The sequence below is a fragment of the Chaetodon auriga genome, chromosome 12 (genome assembly GCF_051107435.1).
Source record: "Chaetodon auriga isolate fChaAug3 chromosome 12, fChaAug3.hap1, whole genome shotgun sequence".
Lineage (NCBI taxonomy): Eukaryota > Metazoa > Chordata > Actinopteri > Chaetodontiformes > Chaetodontidae > Chaetodon > Chaetodon auriga.
The window spans coordinates 23026147-23051724 of record NC_135085.1 but is presented as its reverse complement, the minus strand read 5'-3'; the positions used below and the strand labels follow the sequence as shown (position 1 = coordinate 23051724).

The 25578-nt window shown below is 42.9% G+C and overlaps 1 protein-coding gene across 1 annotated transcript; it reads left to right on the top strand.

Annotated features, from left to right (window-relative positions):
- Positions 1-2123: 2123 nt before the first annotated feature.
- On the top strand, positions 2124-24337 carry LOC143329336 (integrin beta-1-like). The gene is made up of 16 exons (XM_076745179.1): positions 2124-2480; positions 13078-13144; positions 13655-13740; positions 16168-16390; positions 16587-16757; positions 16860-17098; positions 17185-17340; positions 17537-17632; positions 18052-18141; positions 18285-18425; positions 18768-18970; positions 19391-19629; positions 19718-19940; positions 20560-20792; positions 21221-21387; positions 24118-24337. The coding sequence occupies exons 2-16, from the start codon at positions 13078-13080 to the stop codon at positions 24181-24183; spliced, it is 2400 nt and encodes a 799-aa protein (XP_076601294.1). The 5' UTR covers positions 2124-2480; the 3' UTR covers positions 24184-24337.
- Positions 24338-25578: the final 1241 nt, after the last annotated feature.

Here is a 25578-nt window from a genome sequence, read left to right as displayed (position 1 = left end):
ATTACTGCAGGCGTCACTGTCTGCATGCTATATCACGCTTTGACCACAGGGTGGCAGCACAGCCTCTTGAAACATTTAAGAATAACAGCAGCTGGTCTAACAGACTCAGAGTAAACACATTTTTCCCATTGAACCGTCTGCCTCTGCTCGGTGAAGATGTTTTATGAGCTGCATGAGAACAGCAATATTCAGCTCAGTCTGATCTCATGTGAACTTCAGGGTTGTGGCTTCGGTTTCGACGAGGTTTCCTGCCCACATTGGTGCCACTTTACCACTTTCCCATAGCCTGCTGGTGTCAGCGTCGATGGTTGAGTTCATTTGCTGTCTTATGTTTGTTTTGCAGAGAGTTTGAGTGCAGTCACTGAATATATCGGGGCTTTTTCTCAAGCTTTCACTTTTGACAAACACTGATTAATACTTCGTCTGGCATCAAAGCTTGATAATCAACCTTCCGCTGTTCACTGTCTGTCAGCTGGGTTGTGCTAATTTGATTAAATGTAAATTTATTTGGGCACGCTAACTGGGAAGATGTGGGCCTTATGGTGCCTCCTGCATGATGTGGTCTGCTTGTCCTGCAGAGGGTCTCTGAGTACCTTTATTAACAGGTGGATGCTGCAGCTCATTTTAGTCCCTGAGTGGATTTATCTGAATAATTAGTTGGAAGACGTGGACCCATGACCATTAAAGCCACCATAATGTGTTGACTCCCAGCAAACAGGGTGGGATCATCAGAGGTATGTGGCAGGATGGTTGTGCAGTGATGTAAAGATGTGTAATGGACACGGTGACTTCATGAGTCGTTCGGCCAGCTGGCAGCATCAGCTGCTGCTCATCGCACATTTCACAGTGACCAGAGGCTGAATGTGGGAAGTCAGGTAGCCTGTTCTGTGTGTGTGTGTGTGTGTGTGTGTGTGTGTGTGTGTGTGTGTGTGTGTGTGTGTGTGTGTGTTCTTAACTGATTATTTTTCATGTAGCTTCATGCTTCTACCTCTGGCTCTCCAATGAATTACATTTAGTTAACATCTAATTACAGCGTGTCTTTGCTAATCCACCTGTCATTGTTTAATTTATTTAGCTATAAAATGTTTAATTTTATGGGAGATATTATCAAAAACTCACACAGCCCAATTTCCAGAATATCCTTATGAATTTAATTTCACTTCTGAGATGTTTTAATGTCTGTGAAGCAACCAACACTCTAAGATGTACTTTTCCCTTTAATGTCCCTTCAGCTGCTTCAAGGTTGCAGATATAAACACTGACAACATGTGTTATCTCCATCAAATGGAAATATTCTGCAGGTTTTTATACACATTTTCAGAAAATTCAGCCTGATATATTTGGTATCTTTTACCAAATATAACTGTTTGGATGAACAGCGTAAGTGTGCAGAGCTGACGGAGCCACCTGTGGTCAGGGGGGTGGAGAGGCTCGGGTCTGCAGACCTGATGGTCAGCCGTCAAAACCAGAACCACGATTTCGCAGCTGTGAGGTTGCTCCGCACGAGGGAGAGACAAACTAGATGTGAATATGATTGAAACTGAATTTTGTGCCAGAGGCCCTCACTTTGCAAAGGAAGTGAAGGTGATGTGTGACTTCCCGCAGCACAGCTGAAAACACAGCAGGAGATCATGTGGTTGACGAAGAATACGTCAAAAAGCGCAGAGCGAGAGAAATATTCAGATTCTTTACTGCTGTTTTTTCCCTAACAAATTTTCAGTTCAATAAACCAATGACACACAGCAAAGGTTGAGTTTTAGGGGCCCCTGGAGTTCTGGGGCCCTGGGCAGATACCTGCTTTGCCCAGCTGTTAATCCAGCCTTGCTCAAGTGAAGTACAAGTACTTAAAACTGTACTTAAGTAACATACTTGAGTAAAGTTACTTCCCATACTGTCCAAACGTAAATGCATCAGACTGCATGTCATTGTCTGAATTTCTTAAACATTTTCCGACACGTTGTTTATGTTTACTGTTTGTTTTGACCCGTATCTGTGTATGCGTGCACGCGCGGTTGAACTGGGACCATTCACCACATCCGAGGTGAGGACGAGTTCACGCTCCCCCGGTGTGTTTGTTCCTCTCCCCTCTGCGTGCCGCAGCATTTCCTGTGTAGGCGGGGTCTAAAGAAGAAGAAGAGGTTTGTTGAACCGGGGCATAAAAAAAACGACCCAGCAGCAGCAGGAGACCAGCCGCGGTAACGTGTTCGGGTGAGCCGGGGACTCCTCGCCCCTTATATTTTTTAACAAAGCCCTTATGAACCAATTTTAGCTTTAGCAAAGCAACCGTTGGCGTGTCGCGAGTGGAAACGTTACGCGGTTTGCCCGCCGGAGCGGTGCGGTTTATTAGCTAAAACAAAGCGGACCCTCATAACAGTTTTAGCTAGTCTTCGCCTCAGTTAGCGTCTTTTAAAGAGGACACTTTTTGGGGAGGCAAATGCTGCTCTAAATCAACGGAAACGCCCGTATAGCATCAGTATAAGGTAAGTGTTGTTATTTTAACCTACATTTGTCACATTTATCCAGCCTGCCGTGTTTAGGGCGACTGAAAACAGTGAACGGCAAAAAGGGGGAGAAGCAAAGAATGCCTTCAGGGGCAAACTTTGGGTGTGGATAACGATGAAGTGCTATGCTAGCAGTCGAAAGAACGTGTTAATCTCCCCACACAAGACGGTTTTTTAACAGCATGACACGAGAAATGTTGGTATATTTCAGCCTACACCTCGAGTCTGTCCCTTAATAAATCTTCCTTTGGGTTTTGTACTGAAAGTAGGCCATTGAGCTGCTTTAATGACCAAAGAGGGCAGTACGGGCTGTTTAAGCGTAGTTAACAGCCATTTATCTGACCTGGAGAACTTTTAACGCCATTTAAAACCATCAAAACTATCATAGAGGTTTTCACTGATTTTACTTGGCGTTCAAAAAGGACAAATATATGTAATGTTTGACACAATAATGATTTTATGGTGACTTTTCTACCTGGACACATAGTGTTAAATCACTTTGGCACCGTTGTCATGTTGCTGTAGAGCTCCTATAGTGGGTTGTATTTAGTTTTAAGTCCCCAAAGGATAAATTCATAGCGGTGACATTTTTCTAGTCTCCTGAAGAGACTTCCCTCATGTCTGTCTTTTCATTATAGGAATGAGAAATAGCTTTAAAACTGAAAAGAGCTCAATAACTAACAGAAAATGAGCGCTTGGTGTGGTCTAATCAAGTCTTCTGATTGTCAGAAATACTGTCTAATACCTTCAAAATCAGCCAGGATGTTTTTACCTTGACTGGAAAGTGAAGCTTGTATTTCAAAGCCACCTGGTATTCTTTAGGAATGCTGTTAAAGCACTTATGTCCATTTGCTCAACAAGGCTTTTGTCAATTGGTCCGAAAACCTTTGCAGATGTCTTAACGTTTGTGTTTGGATGTATGCAGAAGGAGCATGTACGCTTCTGGGTAAAACATACATGAAGAAGAAAACCAAATGACAGCCCTCAGTAAGCAAAGTTAGACACGTAAAGAACATCCTGAGCCAAACCACAGCTGGACCCCAGTCTGGTCAAACTGCATTATATGCTGTGTAAACTGTGGTTGAGGATACAGTACGACATAGAAGTCTTAAAGCAGGCCAGATTGGTTAACCAGAAGCTGGAGTTTCTTGTTCAGCCATGCCCACAGCTCTGATTCAGGACTGTTGACTGTGCAGTATGTAAGCTGGACAAGATTAGTCTTGTCTGCCTCATTCACTTCCTGTAAAGGAATTGCAGCCTTAGGGGGTGTTTTTTTACTCCCTTGTTAATCTCAAGGAGAAGCTTGATTTGTTGAGCTGGTAGTCTGCGCTCACCAAGCTCTTCCTGCAAGTCTTAATTTAGTGAGATGGCAAAAAAAAAAGAGCCTTGGGTTAATTACTAGCCTGTCTCAGCTTATAGACAGCATCATAATGACATAGCAACAGCGCCGTATCGAGGTGCGAAAACACATACGTCTTTGATCTCATACAGATCACATGGATGCAGATAATATACACCAGGCCTGGTAATTGTAGACATGAGGGGGGACGTGTCTGTGGACCTGAGCCGGCTCCCTGTGGATCTGAGTCACTTCCCTTAGTTACGTTGTTGTGATGTTTAAACACAGCGAGTGGCTTCGACTAGGAGTGTCCAGGCCAGTTTGAAGGGTCATTGAGCATTACTCAACTCCAGGCCTTTACCCCGACTTGTCAGATATGAGTCATGGCTGACGGGGCTTCCAGTGACGGCCAGAGGAAGCATGTGGGAGGGGGTATGCTTGAGAATATGTGATTGTGGTTCAAACATTATCCCTTCATGGCTCCGTCGTTCTGTGGTAAAATGTTGGAAGTCATTGCAGCAGCAGAGGAGCGTTTCCCATACGTTGATTTAATTATGGCGGCCCGCCACAATATCAACAATGACAGCCACACATTGATTTTCTATTTATGTGCCGTTTAAAATGGACAAAACCTTATTTCATTGTAGTGCTGTGAGCAGTGCATGCGCTCAGCCCGTCCACGCCTTTCTCTCTCCCTCTTTCTCACAAACACATTGACAGCAGACTGTCTGTGAATAGCTCCTCCTCTCCTGAATCAAAACATGATCGTGCACAGGACGAAGAATTGTTGTCAGCTTTTCCCCGCAGACCAGACGTCTGGTCCAATTCCTGAATAGACTCAATCTGGAATTCACAAATGGGTAGTACCTCTGCACAAATTAGTCCAAAAAAGATGCATTCAAGTAATCTCTGATAAGTTAGTCTGTCTATATACTGAACACAATGCTGTAAATCTCAGTGACTTGCAAGCATGTGAGGAGCCTAGCTAGTAAGGCTAGCCAGAAGTCAACATTAAACTTAGCTTGGTTGTTGAGGAACATAACAGGTAGTCAGTGTCAACTGCTCGTGCAAGTGGATGACGTTAATGTGTTTGTTGTAATTATGTCTTTTTTATTTAATTAAGTCTTCATTTATTTCCAAAATTAGAAACAAAATTACATCTGACAGCCAGTTTACAGACAGGAAGACAAAGAGAATATATTTAGAAAGTAATTAGTACAACCACCAAGTACAATAACAGTACTTCCTCAATTCACCTCATACACAAAGAAACACACAAACCCTTATCATTTTCATCAGTTACATAATTAAAAGATGTCACAAGAAACCGTTTTGAAACACCCAAGAGGAACAAGATGTATATTTTAATAGGCCTTTCCAAATTTGTAAGATGTTGGAAATGGAATCTCACCTCAGTTATTTCTTAATGCACAACTTAATTAAGAAGAAAAGCCCAGGCACGTTGTCATCAGACTGACTGAGCGCACTCTGGGTTCAGGTTGGAAAGAAGTGAAAAAGCACCCCATATTTCAGTTACGTAGTTTTTCCACGACACATTATGGAGCTGTGCAGATGGAATGCATTATCTCATCTCTCTTGGGAGATTGGGATCTCCTCCATATGACAGACAAACCCCAAACAGGTCTCGCAGTTCACTAAACAACTTTAACTCTTTCCAGAATGAGTCCGTGATATCTGCTGGGTACAGAACGTGTCTGAAAATCTGATTTGTGGGATTTCCATGGCTTTCAGTTGTTAAAGCATGTGTTAGACATGTTTGTACATGTCACAATGATCACATCTTGCTTTCATCTTATTTATCATGCTACTTTTTTGCCACACACACACACACACACACACACACACACACACACACACAAGGTTAAGATGCATGGTTTCACTTTCTGGGATGCTAATTATTAATCCACCATTCATTATTCACATTAAAGAATTTATCAAGATTATATCGACCAATAAATGCAGTATGCATTATTTAACATTTCTAATAATCCTCTCAACCATTTTTATAGTCAGCTGGATGTCAGGTGGCCAAAATGTGACCATCAAATCGCACATATGCCTTTTCTGTTGCTTCACGTTGTTTTGTCTCAAAAACATAAAGAAACAGACTCCACCTGTTAACACTCATCCAGTTTAACAGCACTTTTGAGTTCCTTATCAAGCTTTAGGGCAGATGTTAGCTCAGTAGAGGAGGTATTTCTGTATGCAGGCTAGGTTTCCTTCAAACATGCTGCGTTTGCAGTCATGAGTGAGATGTTCTTCCTGATCCGTCAACAGCCCGTTAGAGAGAAAAGTGGTGCCTGGGTGTGGTTTCATTAAGGAAATGGATTTAGACTCCTGCTGAGCTGTTCGGGAACCCTAATGGACTGTGGACTGTGTGCAGCAGGTGGGGCCCGGATGGCTGACCGGGTGGCAAACAGAGCTTGGGGGGATGGGAACCCTGTTTATTTTGTGGACTGCCAGATGACCCACCCAGCATGGACAATGCTGACTTGTGTTGAACACCACCTTTCACTCTACATATGTCTCACTGGCTCTTAAGTGCAGCACTCATAATTTGATCACACCAGGATGCATTATGTGCCAAACCTGACCCATAGCTGTCAGACCCTTAAAACTGGACATGGAGCTGGTCAGGTTTATACAGTGAGTTGAGATATGCACTATCATGGTTTGGACACAGTCCTGTAACAAAGTCCATATAAGCAATGTAAAAACGTTGAAAACAAGGAAAAACAGACATTGTGCTGCCTGGCTATAGTTTAGCCTCAAAGTATGAGATAAAGATAGAAAATACAAGAACATGCACAGTATTTAAGCAACAACCTTCTCTTACAAGTTGCATCAGTGTGTACTTCTCTCTGCACGAGTAGAAAGTGAACCAAACATCAGGGTTAGTGATGCTCAATGTGGTTAACCTCTAATCGCACGAAACGAGGAACTCCTGAGAGTCCAGTCATGGAGGCTTTTGCAATGACTTCCAGTAGGATTTGTCTGATTCGTGCACAGAGAAGAATTGTGGGCAGCAGCTGTTTGTGTTTTGTACTGCTGGTTTAATATGTCTTTAGAATTGGCACTCATTAATTTTTGATGTTACTAACAATCAGAGGCCAAATAATCACATTAGTTTTGACAACTCTGTCATTTTTTTCTACCAGTGTTCAGCGCAAGAAGCAATGCATCAGCAAAATATATTCAGCAGGAAACACCTGGTGGAAGAGGTGGATGTAAGGGGTGGTGCAGAAATGTTGTATTTTAAAGTGATTTCTAATTGTATGTGGAGGAACGTTATTCGGCCTGTTTGTTGAACTGTGGTCATCCACAGTGTAAGCATGGACTTTGTTAAAGATTATTAAACATTCACAGATGTGTCTTGCTCCACCTTATGACAACACCGGCCTTGTCTGTTCAAAGCTCTGTGAACTGCAGAGGCATCAGGAAAGCAGATAATCTGCAGAGTTTCTCAACATATTTTGCTCTTAATCAGATAATACACCTTTCACTTTAATGACATTCACGTTAGCCCACAGACCACCAGTTAATGAGACCTTTGTCAAGGCTGCTCCCAGCTGAGGACAATTCTATGTCAGTATTAAATGTAATTGACATAAAAACCTCATAGAGCTAATAGTGCTGTGTCCGTCGAGAGGAAGCTGCCTCCCCCTGTGAGATTACCTAGTTAGTAAGAGTCAGTAAGTTACTGCACCATTGTCAAGGACCAGAGGAAGGGCTAAACAAAGAAGTAGTGGTGACACATGTCTGCACAGTCTGAGTCAGAGTCCTCATGTTGACCCTCATGTGAGAAATGGGAAAGAACAGTCCTGTCAGTCATGATGGTGTCATAAGGCAGAGGACTGTATTTATGAGGATTTTTCCTTTTGCCCTCATTGATATCAATAGGGTGGATGAATATTTAGAAACGTAATACTGGGATTTCCCCCAGGAAATTGAAGAACACTGACTAACATATAACTGTCTGATCACAGTTATTGATGCACACTCTGTTGAGTGAAGGTGGGAAGTCAGTGAAGTGTCAGTGTTTTGTACACACAATAAGAGGATAGCGATTTTCTGTTTCTGGCAAATCCAGGGAATCAAGGCACTTCATGACATTGATGCAAGATCTTGCGAATCAAACATTGCCGTACCGCAGTCTTCCTCAGTCATTCTCTCAATCCTGCCTCTCTTTCACCAAAGTAACGCTCAGTCGAGTAGCTGTCACACGGGGAGTCGATTATTTGCAGCACATCTCCATGTGTGAGCAGAGGAATGCTCTCTGTGGATTGACATCAGGGAGAGCGTGGCTCTGGTCCCTGAGGCGTACTTTCAGGCTGCAGATTGAATCAAAGCGCCTCCGACCTGTCTGGAGCTGATGGCAGGCAGCGGACCATAACGAGGAGCGTCGAGCAGGATTGAGTTTCAGTCTGCACCTCCCAGCAGCTGTTGGAAGAAATTCCTTATAAAACATTTGTCTGGGTCTGTTTCAACACTGCTGTGTTGAAAGTTGGACTATTGTATTGATTTTTATCAAGCAGGTAGTGTTTACACATTCAAACTACTCAGACGCCTGAAAAGGTTCGAAAAAAGAGAAACACTGAAGAGTTTAACTTCAGTATTCGTCCTGTTCATTGTCGCTGCTTTCTGTTCGGGAAGTGTTGTTCTTTTGCCCCAGTCATTCAGTGACATATCTGTCCTGCTGACGTTATCTTAGCAGCAGCTCTGAGCTACTTTCCTTCGAATTGAATACTTGAACAACCTGTGCAGCTTTGTCAATCTCTTCCACACTTTTAGTTATTTTTCTGCTCCAATTTTCCGACTGTGACACAGAAAGATGACAGTCTCAGTCCAGGCTGCAAAGCTGTGATTGGCATGGCTGGTTTTTCCGACGGGGCAAACAACCGTCACAACAGCAGGCCCGGTCGAGTCACTGAAAAAGATGAAGATGTGAGGTGTGGAAGGTCATAGCATATGTTGTGCAGTGAGTAGTTTTGATGTGAAATGTCCTCAGAACAACCAGAGTCATCTTGATAACATCAAACCTTTACATTATATCATTTCAGTATGTTTTATATGTGGCCTCTGGACAAATAGGGAAGTGATCTTGTAGCTTGAGCTCGTTGATGCCATGATCTGAACACAGATGACTGTAGTGCTGCAAATAGAAAAGATCAACCGGTAAAATGTTTTTTCTGTGAAATGTAATTGTTAGAATCTGCACGATCATTTCTTAGAGCCTTATGTGGGGTTCGTAACATTACTGGTTTTCTCCAAGCATCAGTCTACAACCCAAAGATATTCAGTTTATCCTCATATATGACTGAAGAAAAGGCCTTAAAACGAAACTGAAACCCACAATCCGTCAGTAAAATGGTTTCCTGGTATGTTTTTGATGATTGACTAATCAATTAACCCATTAATTGTTTGATTTGTGGAGCGAAGCCTTTTCCCATTTGGGTAGTTTTAAAGGTCTCTGGGTGTCCTCACAGCTCCACAGCTGCACTTTGCGATTTGAGCTGACAGTATGATTATGTATAAGTCACATACTGCTGACTGCAGCCTTAAACCTATTATCTCTATAGAAAATTAGAGGAGTATGTAAGCTCTTACTCAGTAAGGCCCTGCTTTGTGTTATTACAGTCCCACACAGCCATATTTGAGACATTCCAGTCCAAACCACTGTCTCAGTCGCCGTGCTTGTGTCGGACAGAGCTGAGGGTATTATTAACAGAATTGCAAATGAAAAATTGTGATGCTAACATTCAGCATCACAAACACAAAGCATGCACTGTCTCTGCCTTCTCTGGCCTGACCATACAAAGTCATGATTGGACACACTGTGCTCCTGGTAGTGTAAATATTAGGCTCTCAGGTCTGTCGTCGCGACTGCTCATCGGCCATAGTTTCTGCTTGACGACAGAGGAGGGGTGTTTCAGAAAGGAGGAGGATTAGACCAAGACTGTGTAAAAGAACAGTAAACAAGACTTTGTGTGACTTTCTAAACATCTTGTCTACTCAGCAGTTGTGTTTTTGTTCATCATGTAACACTTAGTTCATCTGCCACTTATAGTCATCAGCTTTGACCTAAGAGGCTGTTTCCCAGGACTGATTCACAATCTCTGGCCTTCATCGGTATTCTCCCTGACTGTGAGCGAGAAAGTGGCGCAGCCTCACATGTTTAGTCAACTGATTTTTTTTCAACTGATGTGTGGGGCAGATAAAATGTGGTAGCTTCAACTGTGTTCCTCCAAACAGCATTAATGAGGCACAGCTGCTAGATGTTGCTGTGCTGTTCTGTTCAGGAGTGAAAAGGTAAATTGTCTGGCATTGGAGGAAATGTGGTCTGTGGTGGAGGCGGTAGGTGAGTGAGTGACAAACCCAGACAGACCTTCGCTGGAAGGGTTCATTCAGGAATTCCCCATCAATGCATGAAAGGGACGATTGATTAGAAATGCTGCACTATGCGGTAAAGACAGAAAAGTATGTATACTTGTGAAATGAGTCTGACTGACTGAGAGACTTTGACTCCTCTGTCTTTGAGTTCACCACATATTAGTTTGCTTTCTTTTATCTTTTATCTAGTTTCACAGCTATGAGGAGCAGTTTTATAACAGTGTACGCCTCATCGGTGTCTGGGCCAAGTTGCTATCAGCTCTTATCAGCTGTGACGTTCAGTGGGTGGAAGCATCGCCGTCTTTTATGTCCCGCCATTTCTACAGAACAAGTCTCCTCCTCTAATGGTCAAACAATAATTCACCTTTTACTGTTGAGCTCCTCTCAGCTGTTCTGTATGCTTTGAAGCTGAATGTAGTGAGACTGAATGCTGTGGTGGTAACAAAGAAGTCGGTGCAAATAAAGAAAAGCTGATGGGTTGAGGAAGATTCTACTGGAAGGTGTCCTCAATACGTCGTTCAGGGTGTCGTTTTCGACATGCCAGTGCTCCCATTATTCCATTATGTGGCACACAGGCATTGGAGACCCCGAATGCCTACCAATCTGTCAGCTCTCTGCAATTTGCAGCCCTGTGCAGGACGAGGCCCAGAGCGGTAAACAAAGCTGGTCTTCAGGAATGTTGGGGAGGAGCCCCAATAGTGTAGAAGGTCTCTGCAGTTGGTGTTAGCTTGAATTTTATTAAGTATCGTGCTGGGTATGTTGCGTGTCAGATGCTTTTGTCCCTCTTGCCACAAGTTCTTCTTTGTGTCGGGGTTTGGTTAGTAAGTATATTAAAAAGGGACAGTGCCTGTTGGTCTAGAGAAAAAATCAACAGAAAACAATTCCCATCTGTTGCTCCAGCCAGATGTTTAAAGACACCCTAAAAATGACAATAAAAATCACATTATGCTCTGCTTTTTCTGTCACGTCAGGCTTTTTTCATTTTTTCCTCCCCCATTCCTCATAGCAGTACGAGTATCTAAGTAGCAGTACAGATAACTATCACCCAAGCACTTACAGGGAGACTTGCATTTCAGTTGGTCATTAGGCTGCGTTGCACAGGATGTGGGTTTTTTTGCAGATGCCTGTACCCCCTGACCCACATCGGTGCTGCTTACTTACTACACCTTTTCACCGAGCATCTGCTGAATACTGCACAGACCAGTTTTACCTCTGCGTCACTCATAGTTTACTCTGAAAATATTCTTGAGTAGACTAAATAAAAATGGTGCTTTTATCCATTGCCACTTAAAATATATTTGCGAACCAGCTTATTGATATCCAGCAGGGACAGACTATTTCAGGACACAGCTGTTGACTTAGCTACTGTCAAAAGTGCCTGATTTCCTCTGTGTGTCAAACTGGGGCAAATACACAGAAAGTTGGTCAGACTTTGTGAGGATCTGGCAGACAGTGAAGGAAGTGTGTCACTGGGGTTGTAGGAGATGGCAGAGATTCAGGAGGAGGCAGCGTGACCAAATAAGGACACACACACACACACACACCCACGTGAACTCACCTACCTCTTTTATCTGTTAGCTGTTACAGAGTTGTGATCTTAGCTTGTTGACCTACCGTCAAGACTGTTTCCAAGTTGCTGAAAAACTAACAATCTGAAGCCTCTTTGGAGAGTTTGATCTCTGTTTAGGCCTGTTTTTTGGTGTTGTGGTTGGCTGGTTAATGCTTAGCAGCTTAGCTCAGTGTGGTATGGAGGCATCATAGGGCTGCTTAATGAACCACAGTTATTCCTCCCCAGTTTGCATTCTGTGGCAGCTTGAAATGTCGGTCATTTTAGTATTAAAGCCTGTGCTGTTGCTCTGTTACAGTCATTACAAGTCTGCTGTTGGACTCATTATGAGTCACTTTGGATCAGACTGAACACCTTAACTGTAAATGTGACTGTTCTCCTTTACGCAACATTTTTATTACGTCCCCTCAAGCTTCTTCTTTCTTCCTCCGTCTTTCTCTTGTTGAGTCTTATCATCTTATCTGAAATGTCCTGTCAAGACAACAGCTAACTCTGTATCAGCCTACAACAAACAGCATGAAAGTTTCCAAACCACAGTCAGAGGCAAGTATGTAGTATGGTGGTTCATGGCAGCTGACGCCAACTGAGTGTGGGCAAATCATTCCTCCATATATGGACTAGGCAAATGAAAATCACTCCTCCCTTCTGCTGCCTAACGGTAACGAAGGTATTTCACCTCAGCGTCAGGATAGAGCCTAATAAACACACAGCATGGCTGATGTTAGGAAGACGACATCGAAGAGTATGTGTTTAATCTAAATGTATTCATCGTAGTGGTCTCATTACAATTAAAACTGTTGTTTCAAGAGAACCTTTTCAAAGGGGAATTGATGTATTAATGGTACACTGGGTAGTAGAATACTACATGTAGATGGACTTTGTATCCAGTGTGCAGCTGTGTCACATAATAAAGTGTAAATACTTAATCAATTGGCAAAAACAAAACGTTTTGTTCTCGCTGCACGTTTAGTAGATGTGTGATCACACTTCTCAGATATGGATGTCTTCAAATGTCTTTTAAACAGCTCTGTGCCACATTAAACCTCTAACAGAATAAATGTGACTGTCTCACGCACACACAAAACACACACAAAAACACTTCATCTGTGTTTGCTGTTGCTGACACAAGACACAAAGACGTCTGATTGACTTTGGAAAAATGTGTCGAGCATTAAATCTGGATCCTTTGCTTTCATGTTGATGTTCTTCCTGGTTTCAGCTTCCAGTGCTGACTTTGTTGTTTTTTTTTCTCGTTACAGATGGATCCTCGGTTACTTTTAATAGCAACGTTATCAGCAGTCCTTGGTGGCAGCTGGGCACAGCAAGGTAAGAACAAACATATTCAGCTGTTCGATATGAGCTAGCCCAGAGTGTAGCATGTTTTTCAGCTCTGTTAGCAGACCCTCCAGTCCAATGCAGTCGCTTTAGTATTATTATACTTCATGTATATGTTGATTATCGGGGTTTAACCTGTTAGTTGTCATGCTCTGTGCATTGGGCCAAATATCACTCTCTTTTGTTCACTTCAGTTTCATAAGCACCATGAAGTACAGCAATGCTTTTGTCCACTCCAGCCTTCAAACCTTGCATTTCTTCATTCATGGTTTAATGACTATGTGGGTCCTGTTAGCTAGTGGTGGGAGGCTTTTTTTTTTTTTACAAGGTGAAGTCATCTCTTGGTGAGCTGCCTGGAGCTTTTCTCAGAATGGCTCGGTTTTGTGAACTGGGAAGAGTTTGTGATTTACAGCCAAGAACTGAAGCTGGTTTGAGTTAGTGAACTAATGGAAATTCTGTTTTGTCATCTGGGCTAAAAGGAACTTGTGTTGTCTCTTTCAGAGGGAAGCATATGCATCAAGGCAAACGCACAGTCATGTGGGGAGTGCATCCAGGTGGCAGAGACATGCGGATGGTGCGCAGATGAAGTGAGTTGAATCACCCAAGCTGCCACCAAAGTTTTGATCATATGAATGAAAAATGATGTAGAAGATCTCAAACTGTGGGTGTGGCACACTCCCAGTCTCCTCTGTGGTTTGTGTGCCAGCATTGCTTAATGGTTGAATTGCACAAAAACAGCTAACAAACACAGCTGGTAGTCATCATCTGGTGCATGGAATGCGATCTCTAATAATAAATATAAAGAGTATATTTTAACAGTGTCAGCTTTGACAGGTCCAACATTTCACAAAGTCTGCAGACAACAGACGGAGTCATAGTTAGATCTATTTGAAACAAACCAATACAGTCCAAAGGGGTGTGAAAGGGGGTTCAGGTTAAAGAAATAAGCAAATGTTATTCCTTATTATAGATACAAATGAACATAATCTGTATTTAGCCTATAAGTACATGTAGAAGCAACTGCAGAGTATTAATAGAGAGTTAGGACATTTAAGAAACTTGCTCTTTCCTGCCTTTTGACCAAAGATGAGTAAACCACAGCTACTCCATTAATTACAAACATGAGTGCTGCTGCTTCTCGTCTCAGAATGGAAAATTTGCCTCAATGATCCTGTTTAATTAGATGTTTTCTGTACCAAAGGCAAGTATTCTTTCTGTGACGGCAATACGCTCCTGAGTGGAAAGAAGACGGTACAGGAAAATATGGAATTACAGGAGTATCAGGTTAATATGAGAAGTGCAGGACAAACAAATGCAAATGTTATGGAATTGCAAGGCAAGCAGTAATGTTTGACATTATTATGTTTTACTCTTTTACAGTTTGGTAACACACATCTCTGGGTCACTTACTGTTATTGATAAGTGAAATATGCAGGGAATAACTCGACCTATTTTGTTATCATATCCCCATCATTATAATTTATGATCTTAAAATGTTGTGTTTGTCTGAAACCATCAGTTGCTGTCTCCAAATATTATCTTATTATATTGATTTAGAGCACACCAATTACTTTACTTGTCCAAAGTAGTAGTATGATAATAGTCAGTTCTTACTGTGAAGCTGTAGCTGTGAAGCAGGGTGACCCTTTTGGTGAGTAACAAAGAAACATCTGCCAGAGTCAGTTCGACATTTGTCAGGACAGAGCTGCATTCCTGTTAAATCGTGCCTGCACTCCTCTATCTGATACCCACCCCTGAGCTTATGAAATCACTGCGTGACTGCAGGTTTGGGTGCAGTCATTAGTGGTTGCTTTGCCTTTTTACCAGATATGGAGAAATGTCTGTAGCACTGAAGTACATTCGGTTTAATCATCAAGTTAATTTAATGTTCAGAATCAAGCCAAAATCAAACAACTCTCCAGTTGCTCCAAAAGTGAAGTATTTTACGAAGTGATTTCACTGCGTGGACTAAAGACTGTGAATGTGGTGTATGCTGCCCACTGCTGACAACATTGTGTACATTACTTCCTGTGTGGTTGAGCTTGATGAAACTGATAATTTCTCACCTACTCTTTTGAACATTATTTGCTGTGTTCACCCTATAGACTTAATCTTCTTCAGAATAATACTGCAGGTGTCTTGCATGTTTGTGGTTTTCATGCTTTCGAATAAATCTTATCTGATGTGTATGGTGAGAAGATGCATGGGAGGAAAAAGGACCTTTGAGGGTCATGTGGTTTTGAAAGAATTAGGTCAAAGCACTATTTTTGTTTTGACTGAGATCATTGTCTCAAGTTCTCCTCCACTTTGCCTTGTGGGATCTCATGTGCATCCAATCTGAAATCTCAGCCAGGCCTCCCAGTCATCTGTTTCTCCTCGACTCCTGCTTCCTAACAACAATGGCCTAAAAAACAGACAGTTGGATGGATTGATTCCAGAGGCCTCATTAGTTGAAAATGCTCTTTGACTTCATGTCAGAGATCCTGAAAATTGTATCTGCAGCAGATATTAGTGAGTTTATTTGTTGAAATAACACAATAACACAGAGCACACTGTTACTTCTGGCACCATCTGTTTTAGCTGAATAAGCCTGTCGGCCTGTAGTTATTATACAGTGACATATTGAGATTTTATGTGACGTTCTGTTGGTCCTGTATCGTTTGTCAGTATGTGCTGTGTTACTGTGCATGTTGTTAATATGTGTCTTCACACCAGTCCAAGCACAACAAATTCCTGTACATTTACGGGGCCTTTCCAGATGTTTCTGCACATACCGTGCATCACCTATGAAAATGACAGCACTGCTGTTAACTGCATGCACCGACTGATGTCTTTGTCTGATTTTGAACATATGTTAAATTCTGATGCTTCTGATAACATCTTGTCTGCTATGTGACCGAGTAGATCTCCTCAGAGATCAAAGTTTAAGCCTAAAGAACAGTATTTAGGAAGTCATTTTGATTTGGCAATTCATTTAAAATATCCTTTTAAAAACCTCTGCCATGAATTCACAGACCTTCCTCTCTGTGGGGGAGTCCAAGTCTGCTCGCTGTGACGACCTGGAGTCCCTGAAGAAGAGAAATTGTGCTGCGACCAAAGTTGAGAACCCACGTGGAGGCATCACCATTGACAAGGACAAGCCCGTCACCAACCGCAAGAAGGACGTGGCTGAAAAACTGAAGCCTGAGCAGATCACCCAGATCCAGCCCCAGAAACTCACCCTGACACTCAGATCTGGTAAATATTCAGCGTCCATAGCTGAACCTTTGAATGTCTTGCCACTAGCTAATTTCACTGGACATAATGGCCGGAGAGATTTAAATATGTCAGACTTTGACAGATTTTCTCTGCAGAAAAGTATTAAGTTATTATTATTAAATTTTTCTGTTGTCACAGTTTCTTCCTATGAAATGTGCATTTTTTTCCTCTCAAGGTGAGCCCCAGACTTTTGAGCTGAAATTCAAGCGTGCGGAGGACTATCCCATCGACCTGTATTACCTTATGGACCTGTCCTTCTCCATGAAAGATGATTTGGAAAACGTGAAGAACCTTGGTACTGACCTCATGAGGGAAATGCAGGAGATCACCTCAGATTTCAGGATTGGTAAGGAAAACCTGACTCCCAGTAAAAGGATACTAACCAGCAGACAAGCTGTAGTGCTTTCAATGTTTCTACAATCCTGAATAAAATGCATTCTCCTTCCAGGTTTTGGCTCATTTGTGGAAAAGACAGTCATGCCTTACATCAGCACCACGCCAGCCAGGCTCATCAACCCCTGCACAGGGAACCAGAACTGCACCAGCCCCTTCAGCTACAAGAACGTCCTGAAGCTGACGGACAAGGGAGATGAGTTCAACCGATTGGTCAGCCAGCAGCAGATCTCAGGAAACCTGGACTCTCCAGAGGGGGGCTTCGATGCCATCATGCAGGTGGCGGTCTGTGAGGTAAGAGGGGCTCAACAGTTTTTCATTGTTAGTGAGTGTCTTGTAAATGTGTGAAATATTAATAAGAAGGCTCTTTGTCTTCCCAGGAGCAAATTGGCTGGAGGAACGTGACCCGTCTGCTGGTGTTTTCCACCGATGCTGGTTTCCACTTCGCTGGTGATGGCAAACTGGGCGGCATCGTGCTGCCCAACGATGGGAGGTGTCACCTGGAGAACAACATGTACACCATGAGCCACTACTATGTATGTCGTTTATCATTTTTTAACATGCACAGTGTATCCGGGGAGAGTTGACGGAGCATGTGTGCCAGTTTCTCATTGATGTGAAGATTTGTTTCTTTCCACATTTGTCCACACAGTCTGGGATTTGAAATCTTTGATGAATATTAATAAGTGTTTGTGTGTTTGTTTCTGTCTGTGTCGTTGAATCCCTCCGTAGGACTACCCCTCCATCGCACATCTGGTTCAGAAACTGAGTGACCACAACATCCAGACCATCTTTGCCGTCACTGAGGAATTTCAGCCCGTTTACAAGGTGAACTTTGGGTTTTCTGTACATGCTTTAAGTGGCAAGATGTCAGTCAACACACTGCATTTCCTCTGAGTTAAATGTTTGTACTATGAAACCGCAGCAGTAGGAAATGTTCGCTCTGCATTGTCAGTGACTTCATACAGCATTTTTATCAGGAATGTTGCCACAGATACTCAATTCATAGTACTACAGATGTATAAATATGGCAGTACTTTGAACAATGGGCCATAAGCTCAGTCAGCGGTGTGTTGGCTCATTCTGTGATTGTGACTTAAGAGATATTTGTGCAAATGAAAATCTTTGATATCATAGCTTTAACTATCATGAAAAACCTTGAATTGGCATTATGTAACTCATTCATAAGATACATATTTAACATTTATTCACTCTGTTCTTACCTCCCACCTTTGTGTCTCCTTCAGGAGTTGAAAAATCTTATTCCTAAATCAGCTGTTGGCACGCTGTCCTCCAACTCCAGCAACGTGATCAAGCTCATTATTGATGCTTACAACGTGAGTCAAACTGCGCCGTCTGTCCCTTCCATTAAGAGATAAGACGTTTAGGTTACAATAACCAGGCCACTCTTTCATATACTGTATGCATTAGTGAGACTAGGAGCACTGCCTGTAGTGACCGTCTCTCTTATTTTGGACAGTCTTTGTCATCTGAGGTCATTCTGGAAAATGGCAGGCTGCCAGAGGGAGTTTCCATCACCTACAAGTCCATCTGTAAGAACGGTGTGGAGGGAACAGGGGAGAACGGCAGGAAGTGCTCCAACATCTCCATTGGAGACGAGGTAGATATCATGTTTTTCGTTACAGTTTGTTTACACATATGAAAATGATCAAGCTGAAAAAACGTCTCAACTCATGGGGAACACAGATGGCAATGTGTTTCCCTATTTGCTACCACAACACAAGTGGTGCAAGTTGAGCCTGGGCATCCTGTTTCTGGGGTGTGAAGCTGGTAAACAACTATGTTCTTCTTCCTACATTAACGTCTCCTACTGGAAAGCGCAGAAGTGAGAAACGCATCACAAGCTAATAGTCATCGTCATGTCTGAAACATGGAGCAGCGAGCTTCAGAGCCTCCTCCCTCACAGTTTTGATGACCCTGTAAACTCTTCTCTGGTTTCCAGGTGTCTTTCAAGATTTCCATTGAATCCCAGAAGTGTCCATCGCATGGCAAGTCTGAGACCATTAAAATTAAACCACTGGGCTTCACAGAGGAGGTGGAGGTCGTTCTGAACTTCATCTGCGACTGCCAGTGTGCCAAAGAAGGGGAGCCCAACAGTAAGAAGTGCTTCGAGGGCAACGGGACCTTCGAGTGCGGAGCCTGCAAGTAAGTATTCAGCCAGAAAGATTTATGAGATCAGAGCTGCTGAACCGTGCACCACAGAGCTTTAAAGGTCTCTGGGTTTTCAGTTTCCAACCACAACTGTAACTCTTTTACCAGAAAACAGAACTACATATAAAAAAAAAAAAAAAAAGCACCAGGTGCAGTGATAAAGTGTATGAGTGTATAAAGTGTATGAAAAGCTGTTTGGGCTTCCTCGTTCTTCTTCTGCATGGTTCAATAAATGAGGAGAGATCTGTGTTTTGTGCTTCTCATGGTTCAGACCAGTGTCTGAACACTTCCGAGACATTAAGGATACGGTTTTTGTCTTGTTGAATTACCCTCTGCTCATGCTGTTTGACTTCGATGACACATTTTTACTGGAAAGGTTAACTTCCTTTTTTTGTCTGTCTGTGTGTGTGTCAGGTGTAATGAAGGCCGGATCGGGCGTCTTTGCGAGTGCAGCAAAGACGAAGTGCGGACGGAGGACCTGGACGCCAACTGCCGAAAAGACAACGGCACGGATATCTGCAGCAACAACGGTGACTGTGTCTGCGGCACCTGCGAGTGCAAGAAGCGAGAGAATCCCGCAGAGATCTACAGCGGCAAGTACTGCGAGTGCGACAACTTCAACTGCGACCGCTCCAACAACAAGCTCTGTGGAGGTGAGGAGTGTGGAAATCCAATCATTTGACAGACTCACACAAGTTTTATGGTAAACCCTGTGGCAACTCATTGCCGGTGCTTTTCCAGGACATGGCCGCTGCGAATGCAGGAAGTGCATCTGTGACGCCAACTACACGGGCAGCGCATGCGACTGCTCCCTGGAGACTTCCACCTGCCTCGCCAAGAACGGGCAGATCTGTAACGGCCGCGGCACTTGCGAATGTGGAATCTGCAAATGCACCAACCCCAAATTCCAGGGTCCAACCTGTGAGATCTGTCCCACCTGCCCCGGCGTCTGCGCTGAGCACAAGTGAGTCTGAGCAGTGTGTGAACATTCCCTCACAGGCCACCGTCAGCCCAGCAGTCACTTTAAGTTTCTGTTTTTCACCAAACTAAAACAAGTTTAATTGTCTTGTTAACTCCCCATGAAACACACTTCAACCAAAATGTTTATATGTTTCTCCTCTGGGAAGGGCCTTAGCAACCGCTGACGATACTGAGGTTGTATTTTTTTTTCTGGGAATTTGGGGTTTTTAGCTGCCTGGGGCCAGTGTATATTCTACAATTAACATTAAAATCTGTAGATACTGTATAATCTAGGCATATTCCACTGTCTTTCAGACTCAGTATGTTTACATTTGATTACTTAAAGGCAAACAAATAAATGAAAGAAGTAACGATTCATCATTTCCCTCCACATTTTTATTTTTTGGTGTGTGAATTCTTTGAAACATACACTGAACATTTAAACAGACTTTATTTTTGGTATCACGTCCTGAGTATTTCCAAAATCTTATCTTCATCTCTGCATCATCCACAGACATGCAGTTTGCTTTGAGTAGCAAAGTTTCAGTGTTCATTGTTAACAATGTGAAGCGGATAGAAAACGACGTGGAGAATAAATCAAGCCTCCGTCTGTGTTTTCGCAGAGATTGCGTGCAGTGCCGAGCTTTCACGGCTGGTGAGAAGAAGGATACGTGTGAGCGTGACTGCAGCTACTTCCAGCTGATCAAGGTGAAGGATCGCGACAAGCTGCCTCAGCCAACAGACCAGAGCTTCCCACTGACTCACTGCAAAGAGCGAGACGCCAACGACTGCTGGTTCTACTACACCTACGCCATCAGGAACGACACCAAGGAGGTCTATGTGGTGGACACACTGGGTATGATTTGACTGCTACCTTATACATTGAAACCTGGACAACAACTGTTCTCATTTTCTGATTTGTGTAAGTGTTTCTGTTCGTGGGCTCCCTCGTGCACATGCACACGGCCATGATGGTACTGATCCTGCTCGTGGTCTCACAAGAAAAGCAGCAACACACCAGCAAAAATCAGTTATGAGGATGGAAATGCATTCAACACAATTGTTTGGCGCAGTCCATTTTGTTAACATTAAATGTCAACAGAACTTTGTCTTAAAGAAAACTCCACGATGTACCTTTTAAGCTCACTTCCATGATTTAGATATGCCACCTCAATTTGTGTGTCAAAGACACACATTTTGTCCTTTATTGTTATCATTTAATGTCATTTTTCTAAACTTCGGTGATTGATTTCATTTGTTTTCTTTGCATTTTCTCTGTTTCAGAGTGCCCAGCAGGACCTGACATCATCCCCATTGTGGCAGGTGTGGTGGCGGGCATTGTTCTCATCGGCCTCGCCCTGCTGCTCATCTGGAAACTGCTCATGATCATCCATGACCGCCGAGAGTTTGCCAAGTTTGAGAAGGAGAAGATGAACGCCAAGTGGGACACGGTGAGTCAGTCATGGGAACTTTATGTGTGGGGCAGGCTTTATCTTTTCCACAGCTCAGGTCACAGAAAATTGAGCACCACACTGCAGGCTTCTCCTGGGCATTTAGGGATGTGAGGAGGCTTCAGAAGTAATCAGCAGGAAAATGTCCAGAAGGTGTGGAAACAGAAAAGAGATTTAAGCCAGAGTAAGCCGGAAGATCCCTGATCTGAAGAGCGCCATCAGAGACGATCTCCAGCTCTGTCCTTGATTAACCTCCATGCAGGTTTGTTCAGTCTTTATCCGCTGAGGGAGCGGCCTCCCCTCAGCTGACGGTGCTGCCTCTCGCTGTCCACATGGTACAACTGCATGACCATAAAAGGCAATGAAGCAGAGAAAGAGGACTGCTGGGTGACCACTGATGGAAAGCTCCACTGCTGCTGTGGAAGTCACAGCTGCAGTGTTTACGGCCCGTCAGGAGCAAACCAACATTCACAGGCTGTTTTTGTGGGAAATGTGAAAGCAATGAGTTACTTTTTTCCTTAAGTAGAAAAACTGTTTAAAAAAAGTATCTTTGATCATTTTGCATTATCTCGTATGTCTTAAACATGCTTGTGCTGCCAGGGATGTTTTCACAGTTTATGGTAAGCCAGCCTGATCTTCATCAACAGTTTTTTGCCCACAAAACTGCAAAAAATAAGATGTCCTGCTGCAATGTTACAAATAATACGGGAAGAAGTAACTAGTACAAAAGAAGAGGAATTTGAGAAGTACAGATACTTTCCATCAGACAGAAACGTCTCATTACTGCTGTTAGAGATATTCTCTCTGACTTTTTCTGCCCTGTGCTGAATGTTTTCTTTTGTCTGTCCTTTACGCTGCTTTTTCTTGCTTCTCTTCATTTCTTCTTCTGTTTTTCCCTTTTCATCTTCCCCCTTTCCTTCTCCATGTTAGCAAGGGAACCCCATTTACAAGAGTCCTATAAACCAGTTCCAGAATCCCAGCTATGGGAACAAAGGCGCTGCTCTTTAGGTCAAAGTTTGTATCACCTGCTGGCTTTGTGTACCTGCATGTACTTTCTCTGTGCTGTGCAGTTTTACTCCTTGACTGACTTCATGTCAGGCTGCAGTGAAATGAAAGACGTGGTGACTGCATGGAGTAAAATTTGCATGCAGTGACTGCCAAAGTTGGTGTGATCTGTTGTGTTTTTCCTTGGCCAGATTTTCAGAAGAAAAACTGCTAGTAGTCACAAAGTAACAACTAACAAACAAGTAACACAATAAATTGATTTATATATATCTGAATGTATTACATAAAACTGAGGATGAATGTTCCCACACTCTTCAGATGAATGAGTTTAACCTCTGGCTGGATTTTAAGGTTTTAAGAATATCTGCATGGTCTAGTTCCACTACTGAGAGGAAAAGCTTTCAGAAAGTAGATGAAGGATTTGTGAGAGTTGAAACACCCCCCGTTCTTCTCGTCATGTGATTATGGCGACTTTGGTGCTACTGACACTTCCTGGCTGTGCTCTGCACCTCCCACCTCCATCATAATCACTATAAACAGCAGACTGCAGGGAATTTCGTTGCTTTACTGTCATTAGTAGTGGCTAGCCACTATTTACTGGACATCTGTCTGACTCTGAACTGAAGAATGCTGATTTGTGTTCTGTCGGCTCTGAAATTCACATCTTTATGTGAAGTGGGCAATATGCAGTTCAGTCACGTGAATCACAATTTCAGTACTGTTTCAACGGCACAGCTGAAATGAGGACACTGCATTTTTATTCGTCTTGTACGTTGTGTTAACTCACGCTACAGGTTTTAATCACCTTTCATGCTCACACAGTACAGATCAGTGATCGGCCGTGAGGTGAAGCTCGCACTGAATGTAAACATGGAACCTCTGGTCAGTTTTGTCCGGTGACAGCTGCAATAAAGATTATTCAAACAAGATGAATGTATTCTCAAAGTTGACATAAAGAAAGAAAGGCGGTTTAGTTTGTGCAGTTCTACTACGAAGGAAAGTAAATAGAAAAAAGCTGGAGGATGCAGTCTGTTCTGAAGTTGAGTTTTATGTCTCAGCAGAATCTCAGTCACACAGTTTTAGCCTTTAAAACAGGCTCCCAACAGTTTGTAACAGATCTTCAGACAGCAGTCATGATGGAGATCACACTGGAACGACTCAAAGTGCAGACAGATGACCAAAATTTCTGACCTGCCAGAAACCCAACCAGTCGTCCAAGAGCCAAATCAGACTGTGGACTAAAATCAGGATGAATCCGGACAGCGTCTGCTCGGCTCGACCCAACGTGCTCTGCGACAACAAACTCCAGTGTCCCCTCCAGGGTGCAGGAGCACTTACAGAGGGCTCATCATTTCAGTACTCTGCAGACTGTAGTCATTAAGCGTTAGAAAACACAGAGTGGCAATCTGACACTTTTCACTTGACTGCAGCCGTCAGACTGAAGCTGCTAAAACCGTAGCAGCAGTGTCAGATCACAGTTCATATGACGTGTCTGTCCTAACTGTTGCCTCCAGCCAAACGGTGGGAAACACAAACAGTATGGCCACTCGCTCGATGCCGGCTCGCCTCGTTTGCTGTTACACTGTACAGCATAAGATGCTGAATTGACTGTTAGGGCATCAGAATGGTGTCAGTGTGACTCCACAGAAGGTTTGCCTTGGATTTGTTAACCTGATCACTCAAAGTTCACTGTCGTACTCACACTTGTTCTTCTCTGTTTCTCAGGGTGAGAATCCGATCTACAAAAGTGCCGTAACAACTGTCGTCAATCCAAAGTACGAGGGCAAATGATGGAGCTTTGCCTCCATTGTTCCAACACTGTATGGAAAGGAAACGGGCCGAATGGAGGGGGGGGCGGGTTTTATAATGCTCTCACTGTTGGTTTGTTTGTCGTTATTGTAGCCACCAAATGATAGCAATGCATTTTGCCACTATTTCAGTTTGTTTTACTAACTTGTTTTTATTTTCTATGCATCATCTGAAACGTGTACAGTCTGTATAAATGTGGGGTTTTGTTTCTTTTTTTTTTTTTTCTTCTGTGGAACTTGAGAGAATGTGTTGAACTGATTTGTAGTGTTTCCGCCACAGGACGGGCAAGGTAACGGAAAACCGAGCTGTGCCTTTTTTATAGAACCATCAAGCCATCGGTGCTTTGTTGACGGTTGAATTGGATGTTGATAATGGGCAACAAATGAAGAGTTCCTCTCCAAATACTTGTGTACGATGTTTAATGGGGTACAATCTGTCAGCCGGTGTTTCAACGGCACAGCTGAGCTTCAGAAGGTCCTCAGACGCTTTGCCGTCTGAGCAGAGGTCTTATTGTCTGTGATCCTTTAGACTCTTTTTAAACGTCTCTGGATTGAAACTCTTCAAATGTAGTGCGGTAGCAGTGAAATGTGTACAGTATGTTTGGATTTGTGTGTTAAGCCATATTTGTATTCACGGACCAGGATTGAAGGTGTTTGTATGTTTTCTTCAGAGTGACTTAATCCATCTGAACAATCAATTGAAAAGCATCTTTGTAGATTCAAGGGCGTCAGTGTACAGTAGTGTTACTGTTTGGCTCCAGGTTTTTGCTTTCTTAATTTAAAGCCAACTCAGGTCCTTAATTCTTCACAGCAATGCCAAATACACGTAAACCTGCCTTATTTTCTAACTAAATTTGCTTGTAATTCCTCATTTTATTTGTAGGATATGAATTGGAGAAGGGTCCATTTTTTTCTGTATGTCAGCAATTCCACCGAACTCTTTTGGTACCTCGATCAAACGTTTTTATTGAAAAGAAATGGTGACAATGTTGTTTACTTTGAGAAATCAGTGGTACGGGAATGAACTAGATCTGTAGAATTTGGGGGTTTTGTAAAGAAAAAAGTTACACCTCTCGCCTTTGTTTTTAAGTGCCTTTTTTAATTTCAACACATTCACATTTGCAATTCTGTATTTCTGAAATTATTTATTGAATAAATGTTGACAACTAATGACCCCTATATTGTGAAAAGGATGATTGTGATTTGTTATTCTGCTCACTGGTGTGTTCAGTGTCTCCATAGCTCTCCTAAACCAGTTTTTAATGTGCGTGAACCTGATGGGGAAACTCTGAGCTGGGATGTGAACACACTGTCTGCTCGTGTTCGTCAGCAAAGCTCAGGATAAATGATGAAGCTGGTTATTGATTCACGCCTTCCT